The 20,422-nt window shown below is 44.3% G+C and overlaps 1 protein-coding gene across 2 annotated transcripts; it reads right to left on the bottom strand.

Moving 5' to 3' along the window:
• Positions 1-1,482: 1,482 nt before the first annotated feature.
• Positions 1,483-20,207, bottom strand: SLC17A2 (solute carrier family 17 member 2). 2 transcript variants are annotated; one of them, XM_062185130.1, is made up of 13 exons: positions 20,045-20,207; positions 19,786-19,852; positions 15,505-15,615; positions 13,436-13,647; positions 10,598-10,831; positions 10,427-10,514; positions 7,464-7,550; positions 5,247-5,365; positions 4,979-5,140; positions 4,353-4,485; positions 4,121-4,268; positions 3,290-3,380; positions 1,483-2,152 (listed from the first exon to the last, which is right to left on the bottom strand). In XM_062185130.1, the coding sequence occupies exons 3-13, from the start codon at positions 15,530-15,532 to the stop codon at positions 2,018-2,020; spliced, it is 1,437 nt and encodes a 478-aa protein (XP_062041114.1). In that variant the 5' UTR covers positions 15,533-15,615; positions 19,786-19,852; positions 20,045-20,207; the 3' UTR covers positions 1,483-2,017. The 2 variants fall into 2 exon arrangements, with proteins under 2 accessions (XP_062041114.1, XP_062041122.1); XM_062185138.1 differs by lacking the exon at positions 3,290-3,380.
• Between the last annotated feature and the right edge of the window lie 215 nt (positions 20,208-20,422).

Genomic DNA, 20,422 nt, shown 5'->3' with positions numbered 1-20,422 from the left:
GCACTGGCCCCTTGACTTTTTAAAGTAGAGTACTTGTACCTGTTTCTAATCATTCTGTACAAATCTTTAGAAGAGGGTACTCTGACTTCTTTCATTGTGTCTTTGAGAACCACCCTCTGAATTGCCTACTGAGATCTGTTCATTCTTATTGCTATATCAGTAGTCTGTGATATAGTTACTCATTCTTCCCTTCAAGGGCAATTTAGTTGTTTCCTGTTTGGGCTATTATAGGCAGTGCTCCAGTGAACAGTGCTGTACATGAGTCAGTGAATTGGATGTATGCCTTTCTAAGTGAAGCTGTGAGTCGTTAGGTTGTACATTTAGCTTTGAGAGACACTGCCTAGCAGCTTTGCAGAGTTCTAATTTACACTCACAATTACAGTGCCTGAAAGTTCCATTGCTCCACACCTTTGCCAGTGTTTGCTGTTTTCATTCTTTCATTTAACTCTGTTCTGATAAGTGTCTGGTGGTATCTCACGTGGTTTTTATTTTCAAATGACTAATGAATTGTCTTTTTGTATGTTCATAAAACACTTAGACTTTCTTATGAAATGTCTGTTCAAGGCATTCTCCCATTTTTCTATTGGGTTGTCTACTTTTTCTGTTTTTTTTTTTTCTTCTGTACATAATCTATCTGTCCATTAGTCCATTATTCTACCCCTCTCTCTCTTAGCTTTCTACAAAATCTCTTTTCTCTACATATTGCAAATACCCAGAAAGCAGAACCAGTGAGTTCTCATCTTAGTATCTCCCTCAAGGCCTGATACAGTATTTCTTAGTACACCCACTGTTGATTTGCCTCAGGAGAGTGTCTTCACCTGCAGAACTGACCCAAGCTTCCAGTCCTCGTGGCTCTACTGGGATTCTAAATATGTAGAAACTTCTCTAGGAAAATTGTAGCAAAAGAGATCCAGCTCAGTGTGTGAAATCTCCCTAGAAGATGTGTTTCAGTGGCAGGAGCCAAAGCCAGTTCCTGCCATAGTGGTGCTGTATCCTGAGAAAATGTGTAATATGGAAAAAAGGTAGTCATCTTTTTCTGCTTTCAAGGGGTCTTTTAGGATTGATGGTATTTTTCCGTTATTTGGGGGGAGATGCTGAACTTCTCTCCTGTGTGATACTTACGCCTTTGTTCATCTGGTTACATCTTTAGTAATTTCCCTCTATGTAAATGGTCACATTACCTCTGTCCTCCGTCATCCCCACCGCTGAGGCCTCTGCCCCCTCCCTTCCATTGTCGTTGTAGCCGCAAGGGTTTCACTGTCCCCTCTGGCAGTGCCTGCACTCCCCACCCCACCCGGCATCCGTTTTCCACACTGAACAAGCTTGCCAAGGCTCCCATCTCTGTTCCTGATTTCTAGTTCACCTCATGCATTTAATCTGTCCTTAGCAATTTTCTGGTCGTTAATCTTCTGGCACTTAGCTAGGATAAGTAAATATCTGTTTCTCCTGATGGAAATAATTCCAATCTAGATAATTTGAAAATTTAATTTTAGCATGTGAATTTTAATAGATTTAATCACATAAATAAACATCCAGCTTTTACAATGTATAAAAAAAATAGATGTTAATTCTGTGGATTACAGCTTTAAAATTCGGTTCTGTTCTGAGCTCTGTAACATATGGCTATAAATCTCAGCGGATCTTCTTCGTGTCCATAACCGCCCCCATGAAGGTACTTATTAGTGATTATTTTCACACAGAGATTTATTCATCTAGTAGTTTCCAAACAGGGAAGCGCAAAGGCAATTGGGATTGACTTTTTCAATTTGTCTGGCAGTTGCCAACTTTGCCTGCAGTGTGGAACTTCTTGAAGACCCTGACAATGAGCAGCATACAGACTTCACCTCAAAACAAGAGCCCAGGCACCAGTGTATTTCAGAGGCTCCCTGGAAAATTTAACGCTCAAGCAAGAGCTGAGGACTGCTGTCTCTGGTCAGGAACATGAAAACACAGCAGGAAGTAAAAACTTTGAGGCGGGAACGGTCAGTTCTACATTGAAGTCGGCAACTCTGCATCCTCAGAGGCGGGTGAGGGTCCGCTCCTTAGCCCAGTCCTGGATTTCAGCTTGTCCAAATGTGAGGTAAAAGACCAGGCCCAACATGTTGACAGCAGCAGACAGGAAAAACACATTCCTCCAGCCAGTCTCAGAATCCTGCAGACAAGCAACAGATTACTCAAGGCCCGAGTTCCTTCCTCATTTCCGGAAATCCTCCACTTCGCAACCCTGACCACCGAGAATACAGGGAACAGTAACTAGGCAGTGGGCAGTTAACATCGCACGTCATCAGAAAAGGTACGGGAAACTGATGGAAGCAATGCAATTCTAGAACGCACATTGGGTTCTGAATTGGAGTGGATATTGCTTTAAACAAAAATAAATGCAATGGCACCAGTGTATTTCAGGAAATTTGCACTTCCACCTTCATGAAAATGTAGTTCTCTTTTTATTCACTTAAAATTATGCCCAAAATGGCAGCTGGAAGATCTCATGCTTATGCTTATGTGTTGTTTTTGGCTGTTGATGTCTATCACAAGAAGATGAAAACCACAATGTAACCAAAGTTGTGTTAGTTCTACCTGGGTAACTCTTCTCACTAAGCCCTGATAAATCACAGTTCACTTCCAGCATTAGAATCACAGCGTATTCCTAGTGATTTGGTCAAAAAATAAATGAGGAAACTGGATCACATAGAGATAACATAGAAAACAAAACAAAGCTTTTTTTTGTATAGGTTGGATTTATGTCCATCTTCCCATCCCAGCCTGGTTCTACTGCTTCTTCCCAGCCCACACTTCATAACCAGAGCCAACCTCAGAGCCCTCACTCTCTCAGCCAATGCCTTCTCATCCACGTTTTAGTCTCTCTTCACACTGGCCTTGGGATGCTCTCTATCTCCTTTTGTGAGTTTTTTAAAATTGGAATTATTATACACAGATTTTCTATGATCTTCCTTTTCTGCCTCTCTTACTTGCCAGACATACCCCATTCACTCTGGCCATAACCAAGACTTTTTCATGCTTTTGTAAGTCTAGGAAGTTACACTTGCCCCAACAGCACACTGTCATCAATTGCATATCTGTTCATTTTGAGAAATGGGGCTATTATCTCTCTTCCCCTTGGAAACCTGACCTAGCAGTGTGTGACTTAGAGGCTCCCACAAACAGAAGAACCGTGTGGACATCATGCTGACTGCCCCAGCAGACCTCACAATCCTTGAGAGGGCAGTGTGCTTTTCCAATGCCTACAGCAATATCCGCCACTTCGCAGGTGTTCGAGAACGTGCCCGACCTGACTGATGAGGAATCCCGTGGCCGTGGAAGAGACGATGCCTGCGATGAGGCCGAATCCCCTGGAGATTCCCATGAGGAAACTTGCATATCTGTGGGGAGATGAGTTTATACAGAGAGCTGCCTACGGCTTCTGTAGCAACTCAGCTTCAGTGCAGTGTGGGTCTAATGGCAAGTGCTTTGTGCGTAATGCAGTTCTCTGTTCACCTAGAGACCTTCAGGGCAATGTGTTTGCCAGCTTTGAAATCACTTGTCCCCTGAGTCAATAACAATGTCATCTCCCTGGGAGCTGAGTTCCTCTACCCCAGGGCTCAGCATGGGAGGTGTTTGCGCAACTCTGAAGCCAGCTCTGAAGCCAAACCGCTTTGATGCAAATCCTGGCTCTGCCTGTGTGTGACCAAGGGTTTACCGCTTAACCTCTGTGCCTTAGCCTTCCCCAGGCACGAGGGGACAGCACCAGGACTTGTCTGGTGTATAGTTGGGGGGATGCCACGTCTGGATATAGGACCAGTTTTTGGTTCACGGCAAAGGCCTACAAATGCAGTAGCTAATATGGTCGACTCTTGGAAACTTGTCCAAAAACACTTATCTCTGGGCCTTTTTCCAGTGTACACAGTACAACCTCTGATCGGGAAGCTTGAGAAGCTTTGTATCAGGAACTGTTGTTCCAAAAATGCCACATTAGGTCATGGCCACATACTGACATTTCTAGTTATTTGTCATTCTGCCATCTTCCAGTGCATGTCCACATGAAAGATTTACATGGTGACAACTGAGATCAAACACAACTGGAAGGATTTGGAGGAGGGGGAGCAACAGGTAACGGTCTTACCTGGGAGCAACATCTAAGGTGTTGATGATAAAACCCGAGTCACACAGGTTGCTTGTCCCAGGAATCAGTATGAGCAAAATAATAGTTGCCACATAACTGGAAGCCACGAAGGGTAGAGCCACGGCACATAGCGATGGAAGCAGGAGCCCTAGGCAACGAGGACATACTGTCAGGAGCCCTTTCAAGACCACGGAATTGGATTTGTTAACTGAACCCAGCCATCTATCCTTACCTAGGGATGAAAAGAGTTTGCGCACAGTGATTAATCTGAGAAGACTCCTGGACAGAAGGAAGTCTGCCAACTGACCGCCTAAAATTGTACAGCTTGAAGCGGCAATAAAAGGCAGGGAGGACAAAACCCCACTCTGAAGGAAGGAAATTTAGACAGAATAGTTAGGGAGGTCCACAGGGCATCAGAGTCTATCAGTTACACAGATCAGCCATTAGCCCATCCCCAACATGCTTAATGGTTCTGGGTAATCCAGAATCCTTTTCCACACTCGAAGAGTGTGGCCTACTGGACCCACACCTGCATCTCACTGGTTTCCAGGGAAAGGAATATGAATTCCAAGAGAAAATGTAGAACCAGCTGGAATGACAGTGTTGCATAATGTTTAGGAACACAGAGGCCACAGAAGTTCTACCACTTAGTGGTTGTGCAAACTCAGCAAATTATCTCACATATGTGTCCCATTTCTATGCCTGTAAAATGGGAATCATTGCACTGCCTCTCACAGCGTCTATGTGAAGGCCAAGTGGATGGTTATATGCAAAGCTGGAACATAATAGGCAGCATTGAACAGGCGACACTTGCTGCTAGTGTCTGTGTTTTCCTAGAAGTACAAGAAGTATACTCACATCTCTGATGTTCACGTGGAGAACAGTGCTGATGTACGTTGGGAGGTATGTTATGATTATGGTGCACAACCAGAAATGGCTGAAAAACCCAGTGAAAATGGCCCAGAGTGGTAGGCATCTGACCATAGCCTTTATGGGGACAGATCGTCTAGGAGAACTGGACTGAAAGGAAATATTTAATCAGCATGTGTATTAGAACAGGTCCACTGGCGCCTCACCTGGAAGACCCACAGTGTCTGGAGACCTGGGCAGAAGGAGTGCACTGTACCTGGTGAGCCAGTGAGGACATGATGTATTCCTTTTCCCTGGCACTTATGCAGGGGTGATGCGAGGGGTCATCATAAATCACTGTGAACCACAGGAGACAGCAGACACAGCCAATGCTACCTGGGAAGCAGGGGCAAAGTTAGTTTTTGGGGATTTGTGTTGTGTGCACATGGAATTTCCCCTGAAAAACCTATCTTCCCCTATCACACCAATCAAGTCATGGTTGTTCTACCATAAGGGCATAAAATTTCCCATTTCCTTCCTTCAATCATTCTACAATTCTTCTTTTTCCATTAGTGCTTTCCAGATACCACCTCTCAGATATGGAGTTGCCTTTGTCAACTGTGGAGCCCTCTGGAGATAGCATGAGCTTGGACACTACATAGCTGATCAATTACCCTTGAGGTTCCGGTAGCTTTAGTATTATAAGTTTTTAGCACTAACTTCTTTTTATTTTTTTATTAAAAAAAAGATTTATTTTATTTACTTGAAAAGCAAAGTTACACAGAGAAGGAGAGATAGAGACCATCCATCTGCTGGTTCACTCCTCAAATGGCCACAAAGGCCAGGGCTGGACCAGACTGAAGCCAGGAGCCAGGAGCCTCTTCCAGGTCTCCCACGCAGGTGCAGGGGCCTGAACGCTTGGGCCATGCTCCACTGCTTTCCCAGGCCAATAGCAGAGAGCAGGATCAGAAGTGGAGCAGCTAAGACTTGAATTGGGGTGCATATTGGATGGTGGTGTTGCAGGCAGAGACTTAACCTGCTATGCCACAATGCTGGCCCTTAGCAACAACTTCTTAAAATACTCATTAGTGTCTTGCTTTGGAAGATTGAAATAGTTAGGACTGAAGAAGAGCTGTCCCACATACATGAAACAACCTTCTCTCAAATGAATGTGGCAGAGAAAACTTCCTAATACATTTGCGAAAGTCAGTGCCATTTGCAGTTAAGCTATACAACCATATGGGTTCCCAGAATACATATATTTTGATAATACCTGGTTAACATGTGCAAACCAGAATGACCTGGGATTAGCATCACTAACAAGCCAGCACCTGAACAACACCATTTAGCACTAACAACAGAACTCAGTGGAAACTTCTCTCATTACTTGGACCTGCCATTTGAAGAAGATTCTATGTGAAGATTCTGGGGACTAACAGCCTTTAAATCCCCTCTAATTTCCTCCTTTATCCTTTCTTTATTTAAAGCTAAAAATCAGGCACTATGATTGCATCAAAGTAGTAAAAACATTTTATAATGGTTTCCTTATTTCAAATATCTCACAGTCTAGTGGAGAGATGAAATAGGGAAATAAATAATTACACACCCACATACTTAGAGAGAGGATATCAGTAAGGGTCACAAACAGGAGATCGGCTGGATCTGATGGGGTAAGTCCAAGATTTCATGGGGAAGGGGACCTGTGGGTTGATTTCTAAGAATCATCTGGTGGAGAATATGTTAAGGGCATCTTTGGCAGAAACAATAATCATATACAAGATATGAAGACACACTGAGGCTGTCTTCAGCCAATGTCACATCTTAACCACACTGAGTCATCAGCCTGGGCATATCAGAGGTGGTGGCAGAGACTCTGCTGCGGCTGCTCGGGGCAGGAGAGTAAGGATTCACCACTGGTTTCCCAGAAGTTGGCACTCCATGAGCAGACAAGCCATCTGGCTGGTGCATGGGCTTCCCGGGCCACCAGCAGGGTGTTGGCTCAGGCTGTTGGACTAGATTAAGAATGAACCTAGGAACCAGCACTGTGGCAAGGTGGGTGAGGTTACTGCCTGCAGTGCCGGCATCCCATATGGGTGCCAGTTTGAGACCTGGCTGCTCCACTTCTGATCCAGCTCTCTGCTGTGGCCTGTGATGGCAGTAGAGGATGGCCCAAGTCCTTGGGCCCTTGCACCTGCGTGGGAGACCCGGGGAAGCTCCTGGCTCCTAGCCATTGCGGCCAATTGGGGAGTGAACCAGTGGATGGAAGACCTCTCTCTCTCTCTCTCTCTGCCTCTCCTTCTTTGTGTAGCTCCGACTTTCAAATAAATAAATAAATAAATCTTTTTTTTTTTTTAAATGAACCTAATCCTCAATATTCCCTGTCATCTTCCACTTGACAGAGGACACTTTCTCTCAGGTGAATGGAAGGTGGGTGATATGCCAACACAGATGCCTGGGAAGTGAAGATGTTCTAATTTAAGAGGAAGTGACTCACCAAAGATGTAGAAAATAAAAGGCCAGCCCAAGGCCTGTGAGATCAGTCCCCCCACACAGAGGATGAAGAAGGACCCAAACGCTGCCCCTGAAGAGAGAAAGAGAAGAAACACTTGTGAAAATCGTGAAAAAACAAGACTGGACATTGTCACCACAGCGTGAGGGCAGACTATGAGTTCCCGGATGATGACAAGATGTCTTCCTGCTCCCAAACCTCCTCCAGTGAAGTCATGAGAAGTAATTACAATGGATAAATAAAGTGACACAGCCCTGGTTTCAACTGCTCTTCTACACCAAAGTGACCTAATTCCATAGTTCATCACGGAAACTCTGCAGGTACAGCCCCCCACTTGGCCTTATGAACACAGCTACCTTCTGGCATAATGCAACATGCAGCTGGAGTGAAAAAGGAAAGGCTAACAGAAAATTCATGAGACAGTTCTTGCCACTGGTCCCCTGGAGAGGAAAAAATGTGAACCAACTTCACGATCACAAGTGTAACACACGCAGATTTTGGAATCTACATTTAAAATATATATATTTATATGTATATTATGTAATTATTTATATGTGTGTATATGTTTTATGGAGACCAACAGTAAGAAGTGCATCTCATATGGCAACACAACACACAAGCAAATATGCCCAAACATTCATACACTCAACTACACACATAGACACACACATACACACACCCCTCAAACAAAAGTTTTGGAGTCTGTGTTGTGGTACAGTAGATTAGGCTGCCTCTTGCAAAGCTAACATCCCATAGTGAAGTGCCAGTTTGAGTCCCTGCTGCTCCTCTTCCCATCCAGCTTCCTGCTAACACACCCAGGAAGGTGGCAGAAGATGACCCAAGTACTTCTGCCCTTGCCACATACATGGGAGATCCAAGATGGAGTTCCTGGCTCCTGGTTTTGGCCTGGCCCAGATCTAGCTATTGCAATCATTTGGAAAGTGAACCAGTGCATGGAAGATATTCTTTTTCTCTCTCTTTCTGTCTCTCTCTCTCTCCCCTCTCTAGCCACTCCCCCTTTCTCTTTCCCTCTTTTGCTATTGCACTGCCTTTCAAATAAATATTTAAAATAAAAGTTTCAGGACAAGGCATTCCAACATTTTCTATTCTAGTCTATTCATTTTCACTCTTTCTTTTTTTAAACCCTGGCTTGGCCCACTCCATTGTCTGTATGACCCACTAAATGTTCACAATCTGTAACTTAAAAAAATTGATGTAGAATATAAATACAATAATGAAACTGCAATGTGCAAAGGCATTGTAAATATTGATAAGGATAATGCCTGTAGGGTTTAGAAATTTCTGAGATGAGCTAAGCAGAAAGAATTTTGGCAAGATAAGCAGAGGCAGAGAACTGTCCAGGAGCATGAGCCGGTGGGAGCCCAGCCAAGGGCAGCAAAGTGCAGATGTGTGTGGGCAGCAGCCAGTGTCTGGAGTCGTGCTTGCAGATGGAAGTCAAATAGGGAGCTAGTCAGGACCAGATGGCGAGCATCTTTCTGCCCTGAAGGTTACTATTCCTCCATAATCACAAAGGACATCCTAGAGATTCTCAAGCCGGTGAGCAGAAATGCCCCATCTTTACTTTAGGAAGACAGTGGGGCATTGATGCAAAGGGAAGGTTGGGGGAAACCAAGCTGGAGGAGGGAGACCAGCTGAAGGTATTTGGAAGTAGAGGGGGTGGAGACAATGGTGATGGCAGACGGCAGGAGGGCTGCTGTCAGATCGAAGTCCAGGGGATGAGGCCGGGTGCTGGAGCTGGGAGTCTGAAGATCAACAGAGCCTCAGTCCTGTTCTTCAAGTGCATCTGTTGGTCCATATCAAAGTTCTCCAGAAGTTCACAGAATATGGACTTGAACGACAAGTTTATTTTATCACAAAAAATTTAAAATTCATGCAGGTATGGAATCTTCAAAAAGTTGATAGAACATTTGTATTATGAAAGAAGCATGCATGGATCACCAAAATAAACTTATCTTTTAAAAAAAAGTATTTAAGCATGAATTTGTTTGAGAAACAGAGGGTCAGAGAGAGAGAGAGAGAGAGAGTTCCCACCCACTGTGTCACTACTCACAACATCTGGGGCAAGGCCAGGTCAAAGCCAGGAAATGGGAACTTAATGCAGGTCTCCCTGCTGGGTAGCAGAAGCCCAACCACTGAAGCCATCATTTGCTTCTCTCCAAGAAATACATTAGCAGGAAGCTGGAACTTGAACTCAGACACTCCAATATGGGATGCAAGTGCCTTAACCACTAGGCCAAATGCCCAGTACTAAACTTACCTTTTAGTTCCACTTTTCACAGAACATTTGAAGTATCCTCAAATTCTCAACTGGCTGGGGGAAATAGCAGTGATAAAGCTATAAATGCCTTTGAAGCCCCACATACCACGGAGAGACAGGCTAATATGATAATTAAGCATTATTCTGGGTCCAGACTACCTGGGCTTAAATCTCACCCCTACCACATGCTGACTGTTTGTATTTAGGCAATTTTCTTAATCTCTACTTTCCTTGATTCCTGTGTATAAAGTGAGAGTTTAGTGCTTATGGGAGACGGCTGTTGTGATGCTTAATTAGTTCATAATTATGAAGACTGTCAGCTTTACTTTCTAGCCTCATTTCTCTCCTTACTACTCCAAGTCCTGGTAGTCTCAGTTCATAACTTCAACATCTTAGCTAAAATGGTGTCTATAGAGTTCACTCGCTCTTTCTCCATCCGTGCAATTCTGGGAGCTCCGAGCTTTTTCCTGCAAGGTGTTTCCTGCCGTGGAGCCTCAGGATTCTTACAGCACCGATGAATCCTTCTCGTTTGTTATGGAACTGTTGGATTTCTCATGAATACGTTTTCCTTCCTCTCTCCCCTGTTCCCAGCAGCTTGCCTGAGTCATGGAAGGCCGGGCATATAGGATGGGACAGGTCACACAGCCGGGGCCCCTGTGTGCGCACCTACCTGACCCCGCAATGCTGGTGAGTTTGCTTCTTTCCAGTGGAGGTGCCCATTTTGCCCAAATTGTAAATTGACCTGTCCATGCCATTCCCTGAAAAGGAAATCATGACTTTTGAGTCTTCACAGGACCCGGGACTCTGTTTACCACTGAAAATGAGTAAAGTATCTGGATACCTGGGCCATGCCCTGGAACGTCCGAAGGATGATGACCAAAATCACTCCGAAGTCAGCAGCCAATGGTGTAAAGAGGGTGAGGAGGGATGAGATCAGCAAGCCAGCACCAAGCATCTGCTTTGCTCCAAATATTCCTGCTAAGTATCCACTGGGGATCAGGGTCAGTATTATCCCATAGTTGATGGAGCTAAAGATGATACCCTGAGTCTCTGGGCTCCATTGGTATACGGAGGCCTAGGGGAAGGGGAGAAAGAGAGGATGCAAAAGAAAAACTCTTTTCTAAGAAGTCCTTTTATAAAAGTCTACATTAGGGGCTAACATTGTGGCACAGTGGGTAAAGCTGCCTCCTGCAAAGCTGGCATCTCATATGGATACCAGTTCATATCCTGGCTGCTCCATTTCTGATCCAGTTCCCTGCTAATGGCCTGGGAAAAGCAGCAGAAGTTGTTCCAAATATTTAGGCCCCTGCCACCCACGTGGGAGACATGGATGAAGCTCTTGGCTCTTGGCTTTGGCCTGTCCTTGCCTGGCCATTGTGGCCACTTGGGGAGTGACCCAGTGGATGGAAGACTTCCCTCTGTCTGTCTCTCCCTCTCTCTCTGTAACTGACTTTCAAATAAATAAATAAATAAATAAATATTTTTTAAAGTCAGCTTTGGAGTAAGAGTTGCTTAGGGATGATGAGACCTACTATAAAGAATCCATTCTAGGCTGGTGCTCTGGCTCAATAGGCTAATCCTCCGCCTGCAGCACCGGCACACCGGATTCTAGTCCTGGTTGGGGTGCCAGATTCTGTCCCGGTTACTCCTCTTCCAGTCCAGCTCTCTGCTGTGGCCCAGGAAGCAGTTGAGGATGGCCCAAGTCCTTGGGCCCTACACCCGCATGGGAGACCAGGAGAAGCACCTGGCTCCTGGCTTTGGATCAGCCGGCCGCAGCGGCTATTAGGGGGTGAACCAATGGAAAAGGAAGACCTTTCTCTCTGTCTCTCTCTCTCTCTCACTGTCCACTCTGCCTGTCAAAAAAAAAAATCTATTCTAGTCTTTCTCTACTTTTTACTCTAATTTAGATATCCTCCCAGCCTTTGTAAAAACAAGGAAAAAAAGACAAAGAAAAATCCCACCCAATTATATGACTGATGTGCTTCTATTAGGAGAGAAAACCAAAGGAAATGAGAAGAGATAAAGAAGATGATTTCATAGGTAGATGACAGGAAGAAGTAAGTGGAAAGAGCCTTGAGAGCTGCTCCATCTGTATAAGACTTCCTATATAACTGTTTGTAAACACTGGGTGACATAGCGACTCATGGTTTAAAGAAAATGGAAAACACAATTGTACTCAATTCTTACCAAAATCAGTCCCTAATTAAGAAGAAAAATTAATTTTGGGGATTATGGTCTGCCCTTACAAAAGAACAAGGTCTCATTTTTCTTCTGATACAACTCAATAAGTAATTTTTAGTGGTTTTCTAGCTATATGCATCATGCTATAATTAGACAGCCAAAGAATATAAGAGATATTTTATCCATTTACAGTAACTATAAAAATACAACATATATGACTGATGATTTGAGGATGAATATATAAGTGAAACAGGGACTTCAAGAAAACACAAGTATAATTTGGGAAGGTCCCAGGAAGGAAGCAGCACTTAACTATCCTTTGAAAAATGACTATGATTTATATGAAGAGAAAAGGGTCTGGTTTTATGACACAGCAGGTTAAAGTGCCTACAGAAGTGCCCCTTCTGTAGGTTATGTAAAATAAAAGAAAGGTGAAAACAAAATTGAGAGAATTGAAATTTTAAAAATTACTGGAAATATGAAGCTGGGACAATGGGGAATCTCATATGAGCTCTGGTTCAAACTCTGGCTGCTCCACTTCTGATTCAGCTCTCTGTTACTGGACCTGGGAAAACTTTGGAAGATGGCCCAAGTGCTTGGGTTCTTGCCACCCATGTGGGGGACCCGGATGGAGTTCCAGACTCCTGGCTTCCACCTGGCCCAACCTCAGCTACTGTGGCCATTGAGGAGTGAACCAGCAGATGGAATGGAAGATCTCTCTCTCTCTCTCTCTCTCTCTCTCTCTCCTTCTCACTATGTAACTTTGTCTTTCAAATAAGAACAAATCTTTTTAAAAAGTAAAATAAGAAAAAAGAAACTTCATACTCACTGAAAAAATCAGAGTACACTTATAGCATTTAGAATGACATGAAATGACCAGAAATATAAAGTGAATGTGTGACAGAGATTTTATTCAACTCTTTGTTTAGTGAGGGATTCAGTAAGATGCCTCAGTGCCAAAGGAGAATTTGAAGAATCACACATACAGAGCTGAAACCAATTGTAAACCAACGGCAAAGTGGCTTATTCTACAAGGGGGTGTACAGGTGATGAGTGGAGGAGAGTTTCAGTTGACTTTCCATAAGAAAGAAGTCATTTGCAAAGCAATATATAAGAATAATTTGCACTTCTACACATCATATAGAATTTACAGAGTTGTAAGTAAGTCAAAAACAAGGAATGGTGCAGAAAACTGGATAGAACTGGGTAACCCAGAAGGATGGGCCTAGACATAATTTGTTTTCCAGTGGACAATAACTAATTTCTCAGTTTTCCATTTTAGAATTTTCATATTTTCCCCATCTTATAATCCTAAAATCTCAATGAAAGATTATTAGTATTATAGAGGTAAATGGTATTTCAGAGAAAGATAATTCCAGTCTTTTTACCTTTTCATTGAAAGCTCATTATTCTATACTCTGCACAGTAAAGATCCAAGACTTTCTTTTGACTTTTTTTCTCCCTTTCAACAAAGAATCTTATGCTCCATCACACTTACCCTTGCATTCAATTCCTTGATGGGCCTGCTGGGGTTGCTGAGGGTGTCAGCAAGAGGGTCTTCGAAGGAAGCATTGGATGGACTGGACCACTGGGTGCTGTTCACCATGGCGATGATCGCGATGCTCAGACTCACTCGCTGGGTTATCATGGTGAAGTTGGAGAAGTGCATGATGAGAGCCAGCCCATAGCGTAAGGAACAGAAGTCTGCGCCTGGACAACACAGACGTGTGTGACGAGCAGCCTCAAGGAGACCCCCTTCCTCCACTTCTCCCCCCATAGCTAAATCTGAAAGCATTTCACCTAACATCAGGCTGTCTCACTGTCTGTCTCTCACCCAAGACAAGATGACTCCAACCCTTCCTTTGCGAAGGTCCTTGGTTAGCTTCAAGACAATCTTCAACCTTACAGTTGAGAAGAGCAGACATGGACTTCTCTCAGAGGTGTGGGAAGCAGATAGCAAATAGAGGAAAAACCCAAATGCAAGGGCCTCATGTTATGTTGCTCAAAAAGGAAGGGCTCAGGGGAGATGGTGACAGAAGCTGTCACAAAATCCACCTCCGGGCTGCAAGGCAGTGCTGCAGCCCTTCTGTTACTCTCATTCACCTACCACAAAGTGGGAGCATTTACACATAGAGTGCACCTTTGGACCAAGCGAGCTGCACACCAGTGTTCTGTTTTAAGCCATCTGACTAGAAGTGACCACTTCCATGAACACCTTAGAGTAATGTCCACTGGGATATTTTGCTGGGTGTCACTAACCCCTGCCTTCACATATGTTCCACTTAAAAACAAAACAAAAACGGACTGGTGTTGTGGCATAGTAAGTTAAGCCGCTGCCTGGGATGCCTTCACCCTGCTCGAGACCCAGCTGCTCCATTTCTGATCTAGCTTCCTGCTAATGGACCTGGGAAAGCAGTGGAGGATGGCCCAAGTGCTTGGGCCCCAGCATTCACAAGGGAGACAAATAAAACTTCTGGCTGTTGGTTTTGGCCTAACCTAGCCCTGACTGGGTGGCCATCTGAGGAGTGAACTGGAAGATAGAAAAATTCTCTCTCCTCTCTCTATAACTCTGCCTTGCAAATAAATAAATAAGTCTTTAAAAAAACTGATATGTAGAACAACTTTTACTAAATATGTAGATGAAATGGTGCTGGAGGAATATTTAATATGTTGCAAAGGTAACTTTAAAAAAATTGAAATATTGAAAGGATTCCCATGTGAATTACAATTAAGATTTTTATGCCTATTTGGAGCACAGAAATTAAAGGAAAATAAAGGGATAAAATGCAAAGAAATGGATAAAAAAATTAATAGAACATATTTGTTAAGATTTATTTTATTTTTTGAAAGGCAGAGTGTCAGAGAGAAAGGGAGATACAGAGAGATCTTCCATTCACTGGTTCACTCCCTGTATGGTGGAAATGGACTGGATTGAGCCAGGATGAAGCCAGGAGTCTAAAACTCCATCTAGATCTCCCACACAGGTGGCAGGGGCCCAAGTGCTTGGGCCATCTTCTGCTGTGTTCCCAGGCTCATTAGCAGGGAGCTGGATCAGAAGTGTAGCAGTGGAGCCCCTGTTGGCATGGCAGGTGGCAGCTTAACCTGCTCGGCCACAGTGTCAACCCCAGTGGAAGAAATTTTTAATGGCCAAATAAGTTGAGGAGTAGGACTGGTGGTCTGCAGAATTGTTTCCCTATTACTGTAGGTTTCCAAGTCCAGGAAAAGCAGCCAGTCCCTTGGCAAGGACATTAGAGCAGGGATTTGTGTGTAGGTTGGGGGGTTGCTTAAAATTACTTTCAAGACTCATTCCTGTCCGTAGACTCCAGGATTTAGTGATCCTTTGGCTTCACTTCTGATAGACAACTCGATGGGGCATCCTAGGGAAAATGCAAGCGCTAACAGGATGGGACTGGAATCTGGGCTGACATCATGCTGAAATGGGGTCTCCGGAGGACAGCGAGTGGCACGGTGGAATGGGGAGCAGAAGAGAGCAGGGATGTGTGAGGAACACCAGAAACGAGCACCTGCTGCTTGGTAAGGAACCTGCAAACAAGCATGGTGGTTTACCTTTCCTGCTGGGAGACTTCTCCTCCATTTAGCTGCTCCGGGAAATGGGACCACACTTTGTGGTGGAGTTTCCCTCTTCCCCGAATCTGTCTTACCACGGCAGGCTTTTATCTACGGGAAAAGCAAAATGCACAACATGCCACACAGTTGTCTCCTGCGAATCGTGCCTCCTCTTGGCACTGCTAAAGCTTTGACTCACCGCAGCCAAATGATTCATGTTCTACCATGCATGCCTGCTACAATTTCTGACAACTAAATCACTTTTTTTTTTTAAGATTTCATTTATTTATTTGAGGGGTACAGTTACAGACAGAAAGAAGGAGAGACAGAGAGAAAGGTCTTCCATCTGTTGGTTCACTCCCTAAATCGCTGCAATGGCTGGAGCTGAGCCGATCTGAAGCCAGGAGCCAGGAGCTTCATCTGGATCTCCCATGCAGGTGCAGGGGCCAAAGCACTTGAGCCATCTTCCACTGCTTTCCCAGGCCACAAGCTGGGAGCTGGTTTGGAAGAGGAGCCATATAGGATGCCGGTGCCGCAGGCGGAGGCTTAGCCCACCATACCACAGCGTTGGCCCTGACAACTAGAGTTGTATAAGGGAATCTGGCCATGAGTCACACAGCTCTGTGACTTACAGCTAGTTCCTTAAATTCCCTAACTAACTTACCTGTTCAGTATTGACATGGCTCCTTTCTGAGTGATGCTTTAAGAATTAAAACTGTGGCCCTTGATGTGGTGCAGAGGGTTAGTCCATGGCCTGCAGTGTTGGCATCCCATATGGGTACCCATTCAAGTCCTGGCTGCTCCACTTCCAATCCAGCTCCCTGCTAATGTGCCTGGGAAAGCAGTGGAAGATGGCTCAAGTGTTTGGGCCCCTGCACTGCATGGAAGACAAGGAAGAAGCTCCTGGCTCTTGGCTTCAGATTGACCCAGCTCCGGCTGTTGTGGCCATTTGGTGGAGTGAATCAGTGGATGGAAGATCTTTCTTTCTGTCTCCCCCTTTCTGTCTGTAACTCTATCTCTCAAGTACATAACTAATCTTTAAAAAATATTTTCATAATCCATGACCTTAGGATAGGGATCATAACGAAAATACAAAGAGATTTGTCCCAAAATATACTTTGTAGTATTAGTTATGACAACGCTGAAGACAAATGAACCTAACAAAAAGGGTTTGGCAAGATGAGTTTGATGGACTGTATTACTATAGTGTTTTCAAAGACACTGAGTCACTTTAGAGAAATGCTTGCACTCAAGTACAAGGCAAGATGTATTGCACACATTCACAAACATGAGAGAAGCAGATTCACACAGCTCCAGCAGAGGCAATGTCTGGGTTATGGACAGGGCAGTCATTTTATTCTTTATCATTGCCATACCTGGAAGACACAGAGCATATTTAGAAGAGAAATCATTAGGCTTCATCAGGGTGGTTAGGATGGTTTTCTGTTTGCCCAGACTTGCTCTGTTTGCTCTAGAATTCTGAGAATAAGGTCTTCTCATCCAAATTTTTCAATTTTCTCTTTTGAATGCAACGGACCTAAATGGAGGCCCAACTGCTGCAGGAAGGTGTCAGAACCAGGGTAGATGTCAGCTGTCACTCTGCCGTGGAAGCCCTGCTTCAAGGCCGGCTAACATCTGGACAGCACTGGGAGCTGGGCTCAGTGCTCTGCACTTAGATCCTAGCTGGAAGCACCTGGGTCCAGCCTCGGAGTTTGGACCATTTTCTATTTGATTGTCCTTGTTATGTAAGATCCGTCATTTGCCGGACACTTTTTTAACTGTACATGTAGCTGCAAGGATTTATACTCCACCTCTCCAGTGAATCTTCAAAACACTGATCGCTAGAGCAGAGAGGGGCTTGGAGGTCCTCTGGCCCAGCTGTTTATTTTACTGATGAGAGAACTGGGGTGCAGGGGGCATGAACAGCTGCCCTAGGCCTCCCAGCACTTAGGGCCAGCACCAGGTCTCCAAGCGCCCATTGCACTGCTTTTTCCACCTGCAAACACTGCTTCCCTTCGTTGTCATAGCATTTTAAGACAAGCTTAACCTCATCTGTGGTTATTCTGCATCTGAATTTATACCATTTTAAATCAAGCTGTAATCATTATTCCAGAATGAAACTAATGATGAGAAAGCTTCAAGCTTTGGACATTAAACGGAAACAGCTGCTTTCTCTTGCTCTCTATCTTAGTGGAATTCTATCACAAACCCGTGTCTCCAGTTATCCTCTCCACTCTCCAGTGCTGTCTGAGGTACAGAGAGGAAAAGCCCAACTTAGCTTTGATGATTTCAAATACTACCTTGACCTTTGTTTCAATAGCTAATTTCACTTGTTAGTTTCCCTGTATCCTTTGTAGGAGAGAAATACAGAACTCAGTCTAACACCCCAAATTATTCTAAATTGGGGTCTTCCTGTGACATGGTAGTGGAAACTGTCTTTCAAAAATAGTCACAGAAGCGTATGCAAGTCTGAGGTCTGAACAATGATGTCGTTAATATGCACTTAGAGATGGCCAGTTAATTCTTAGCCTAGAGACTGGTGCTACGGAGTAGCAGATTCAGCCTCTGCCTGTGGCACCCGCATCCCCTCTAGCTGCTGGTTCGAGTCCCTGCTACTCCACTTCCAATCCAGCTCTCTGCTAATGAGCCTGGGAAAGCAGTAGAAGATGGCCCAAGTGCTTGGGACCCTGCACCCTCATTGGAGACCCAGAAGAAGCTCCTGGCTCCTGGCTTCAAATTGGTCAGCTACAGCCATTGTGGCCATTTGGGGAGTGAACCAGTGGATAGAAGACCTCTCTCTGTCTCTCCCTCTGTCTGTAACTCTGCCTTTCAAATAAATAAATCTTAAAAAAAAATCCTTAGCTTAATTGTAAAAAAATTAAGACCATATAAGTTTATCTACTGACACTTCTAGAAAAACAATGAATCTTAGCATCGAAGTTGTAAGTAGACAGAGAAAAACTGAGTTGAGATTAAGCTAAAGGAAAATGTTATATTTGAAAAATAATTTTATATTAAAGTATAGTTTGTACCCAGGACAAAATTAATAACATAGACATTATGATTTATGCATAAACTAAAGAGTAGATTTCTTTCCCTATTCTTCTTAGCCTAGAACTCATTGTTATAATGATCTTTTTATGCCCTGAGATATCCCCTAAAGTCCAGCCCCTAAAATCTTGCATCATCTCTGTTAGCCCAGTCTCCTAGTTTACTCAGAGTAAATGTTACACATAGTTCAAGGGGCATGAACCTGCTGTTCAGAGGGTATTCAGGAACTGATTTCTGCTTTGCCGTTCCCAGCCTACGTAAACCAGAGCAAGTTTCACAAACTCTGGGAGCGTTAATTGTTTTACACAGGGCTGCTTGGAGTAAAAACAAAGCGTGAAAGCTGTCATGTAAAATAGTACTGATATTAACAACAGCAATAATAATAAACAATCACAATGTTGGGGCCCGGCCCTCTCAGCTCCATGTGCAAAAGCAGATTTCAGCAAGTAGAATGTATTGCTATAACATCGCCTTTGATTGCTGTTAAATTAGTTTTAAGCTTTTCTATTTAAAAGTGGGTTCTTCTAGCCTGGAATCCACAAGAGGGGCAGGGAGAAGACGCATCTTGATATAAATGTGAGAAAACAAGGGAAGAAGAAATTCTTCCTCTAAAATTGTTAGTAAAACTGGGGTCTGTGTCATCACCTTCCTACCTTTTTTAGGGATTAGTGGTATTAAATTAAATAGGCTATCCCAGCATACATTTGTTTCATGCTGTCAATTCACCTACAAATTTAATCATAAAAAAAAAAAAAGAAAACGTGCATTGAGCACAGACAGTAGGCAATTCTAGGAAATAGGATTTCAGCAGCGCCCAGGTGCTGTGGGAGCCCTGACCATGGGGGTACCCAGCTGGCCAGGAGCTGTGCAGGAGGGCCCACCCCTCCCAGCCAGGCTGTGCCTTCCGAGCCAAGGTGAGCCCAGCTGTGTTTGGAACAGCCTGGGAGATACACCTTTGCTGAGTCTTTCTCCTCCAGTTAACCCTCATAGCACTAATAGGTGTTAATCATAACCTCTGGGCACCTGTTTCTAGCTAGACACCAAGGACAAAAACCAGGTGTTCCTTCCAAGCATACAAGTTCTCTGGCCTTCAGTCATGGCCTCCCTTTCATGAGAAGCAATTGTAAGTACAGCAGGCTACAGACACTCCCTAGTCACAGCCCCAGAGCCCTATCGCGTTGCTTTGGAGCAAAAGCCAGTCTGAATCGAGGCATCACAGTGAATACTCACGGTGTCCTTGGAAAATGACCATCGTCCGCAGTGTCCATTAGTGTCCCTCCGGGCCTCGCTGTCGCATCTGGATGGAATCAGTTCCATTTTGAGAAAAATCTCTCCTTGGTGTTGTAAGCAGAGACCAAGCCCAGGTAGAGCTCCCTGGACTGCTGTTAACATTTTCCCTCCAACTCCCCTTATAGGCATTCCCTCCATCCAGTGGGTGGCTGATAGGTCAACAGTTAGCATCCTGCCCGAGAAGAAGAAAAGCACTTACCTGCACCATTAAACCAGTATTTCGATCCCTAGATTCTAGCGCTAACTTGAAGAAGGAGAGAGTTTCTGTCCCCTCTTCCCTTTCAAATCATTCCGCAGTGTTTCACAGGGATAAATAATGGGGCACGCGGCAGGCAGACAGCACCAGGTTTGGCCCCCACATTCTCGGAGCAGACAGCCTAACTTGCTTGGCCGTTTAATATTTAACTTCATTTTCAAGTTCTCACTGATGGAGTGAGCGCTTCAAAAGATGTCACTGTGTTTTCCTGCTTTCAGCTGTGTGTACAATCATTCAGTCGGTGAAAGGAAGGTGGGAGAAAGAGCAGGGCTCCCGAGGTTAGAGAGACAGGGCTGATCCCACCTTCATGTCCACATGTTT

This window comes from Lepus europaeus, chromosome 3 (genome assembly GCF_033115175.1).
Source record: "Lepus europaeus isolate LE1 chromosome 3, mLepTim1.pri, whole genome shotgun sequence".
NCBI lineage: Eukaryota > Metazoa > Chordata > Mammalia > Lagomorpha > Leporidae > Lepus > Lepus europaeus.
The sequence above is the reverse complement of the archived record's forward strand: the minus strand, read 5'-3'. Positions and strand labels throughout refer to the sequence as shown.

Bases quoted from the DNA above. Each gene is read 5' to 3' on its own strand.
- SLC17A2 (XM_062185130.1), bottom strand. From the start codon at position 15,532: ATGGAGGAGAAGTCTCCCAGCAGGAAAG. The intron at 7,551-10,426 runs GTAGGTGCGCAC...TTCTCTCTTCAG, and splicing joins CACCAGCATTGCGGGGTCAG to GGGCAGCGTTTGGGTCCTTC. The intron at 4,486-4,978 runs GTGAGTATACTT...TCCTTCCTTCAG, and splicing joins TCCACGTGAACATCAGAGAT to AGTGGGGTTTTGTCCTCCCT.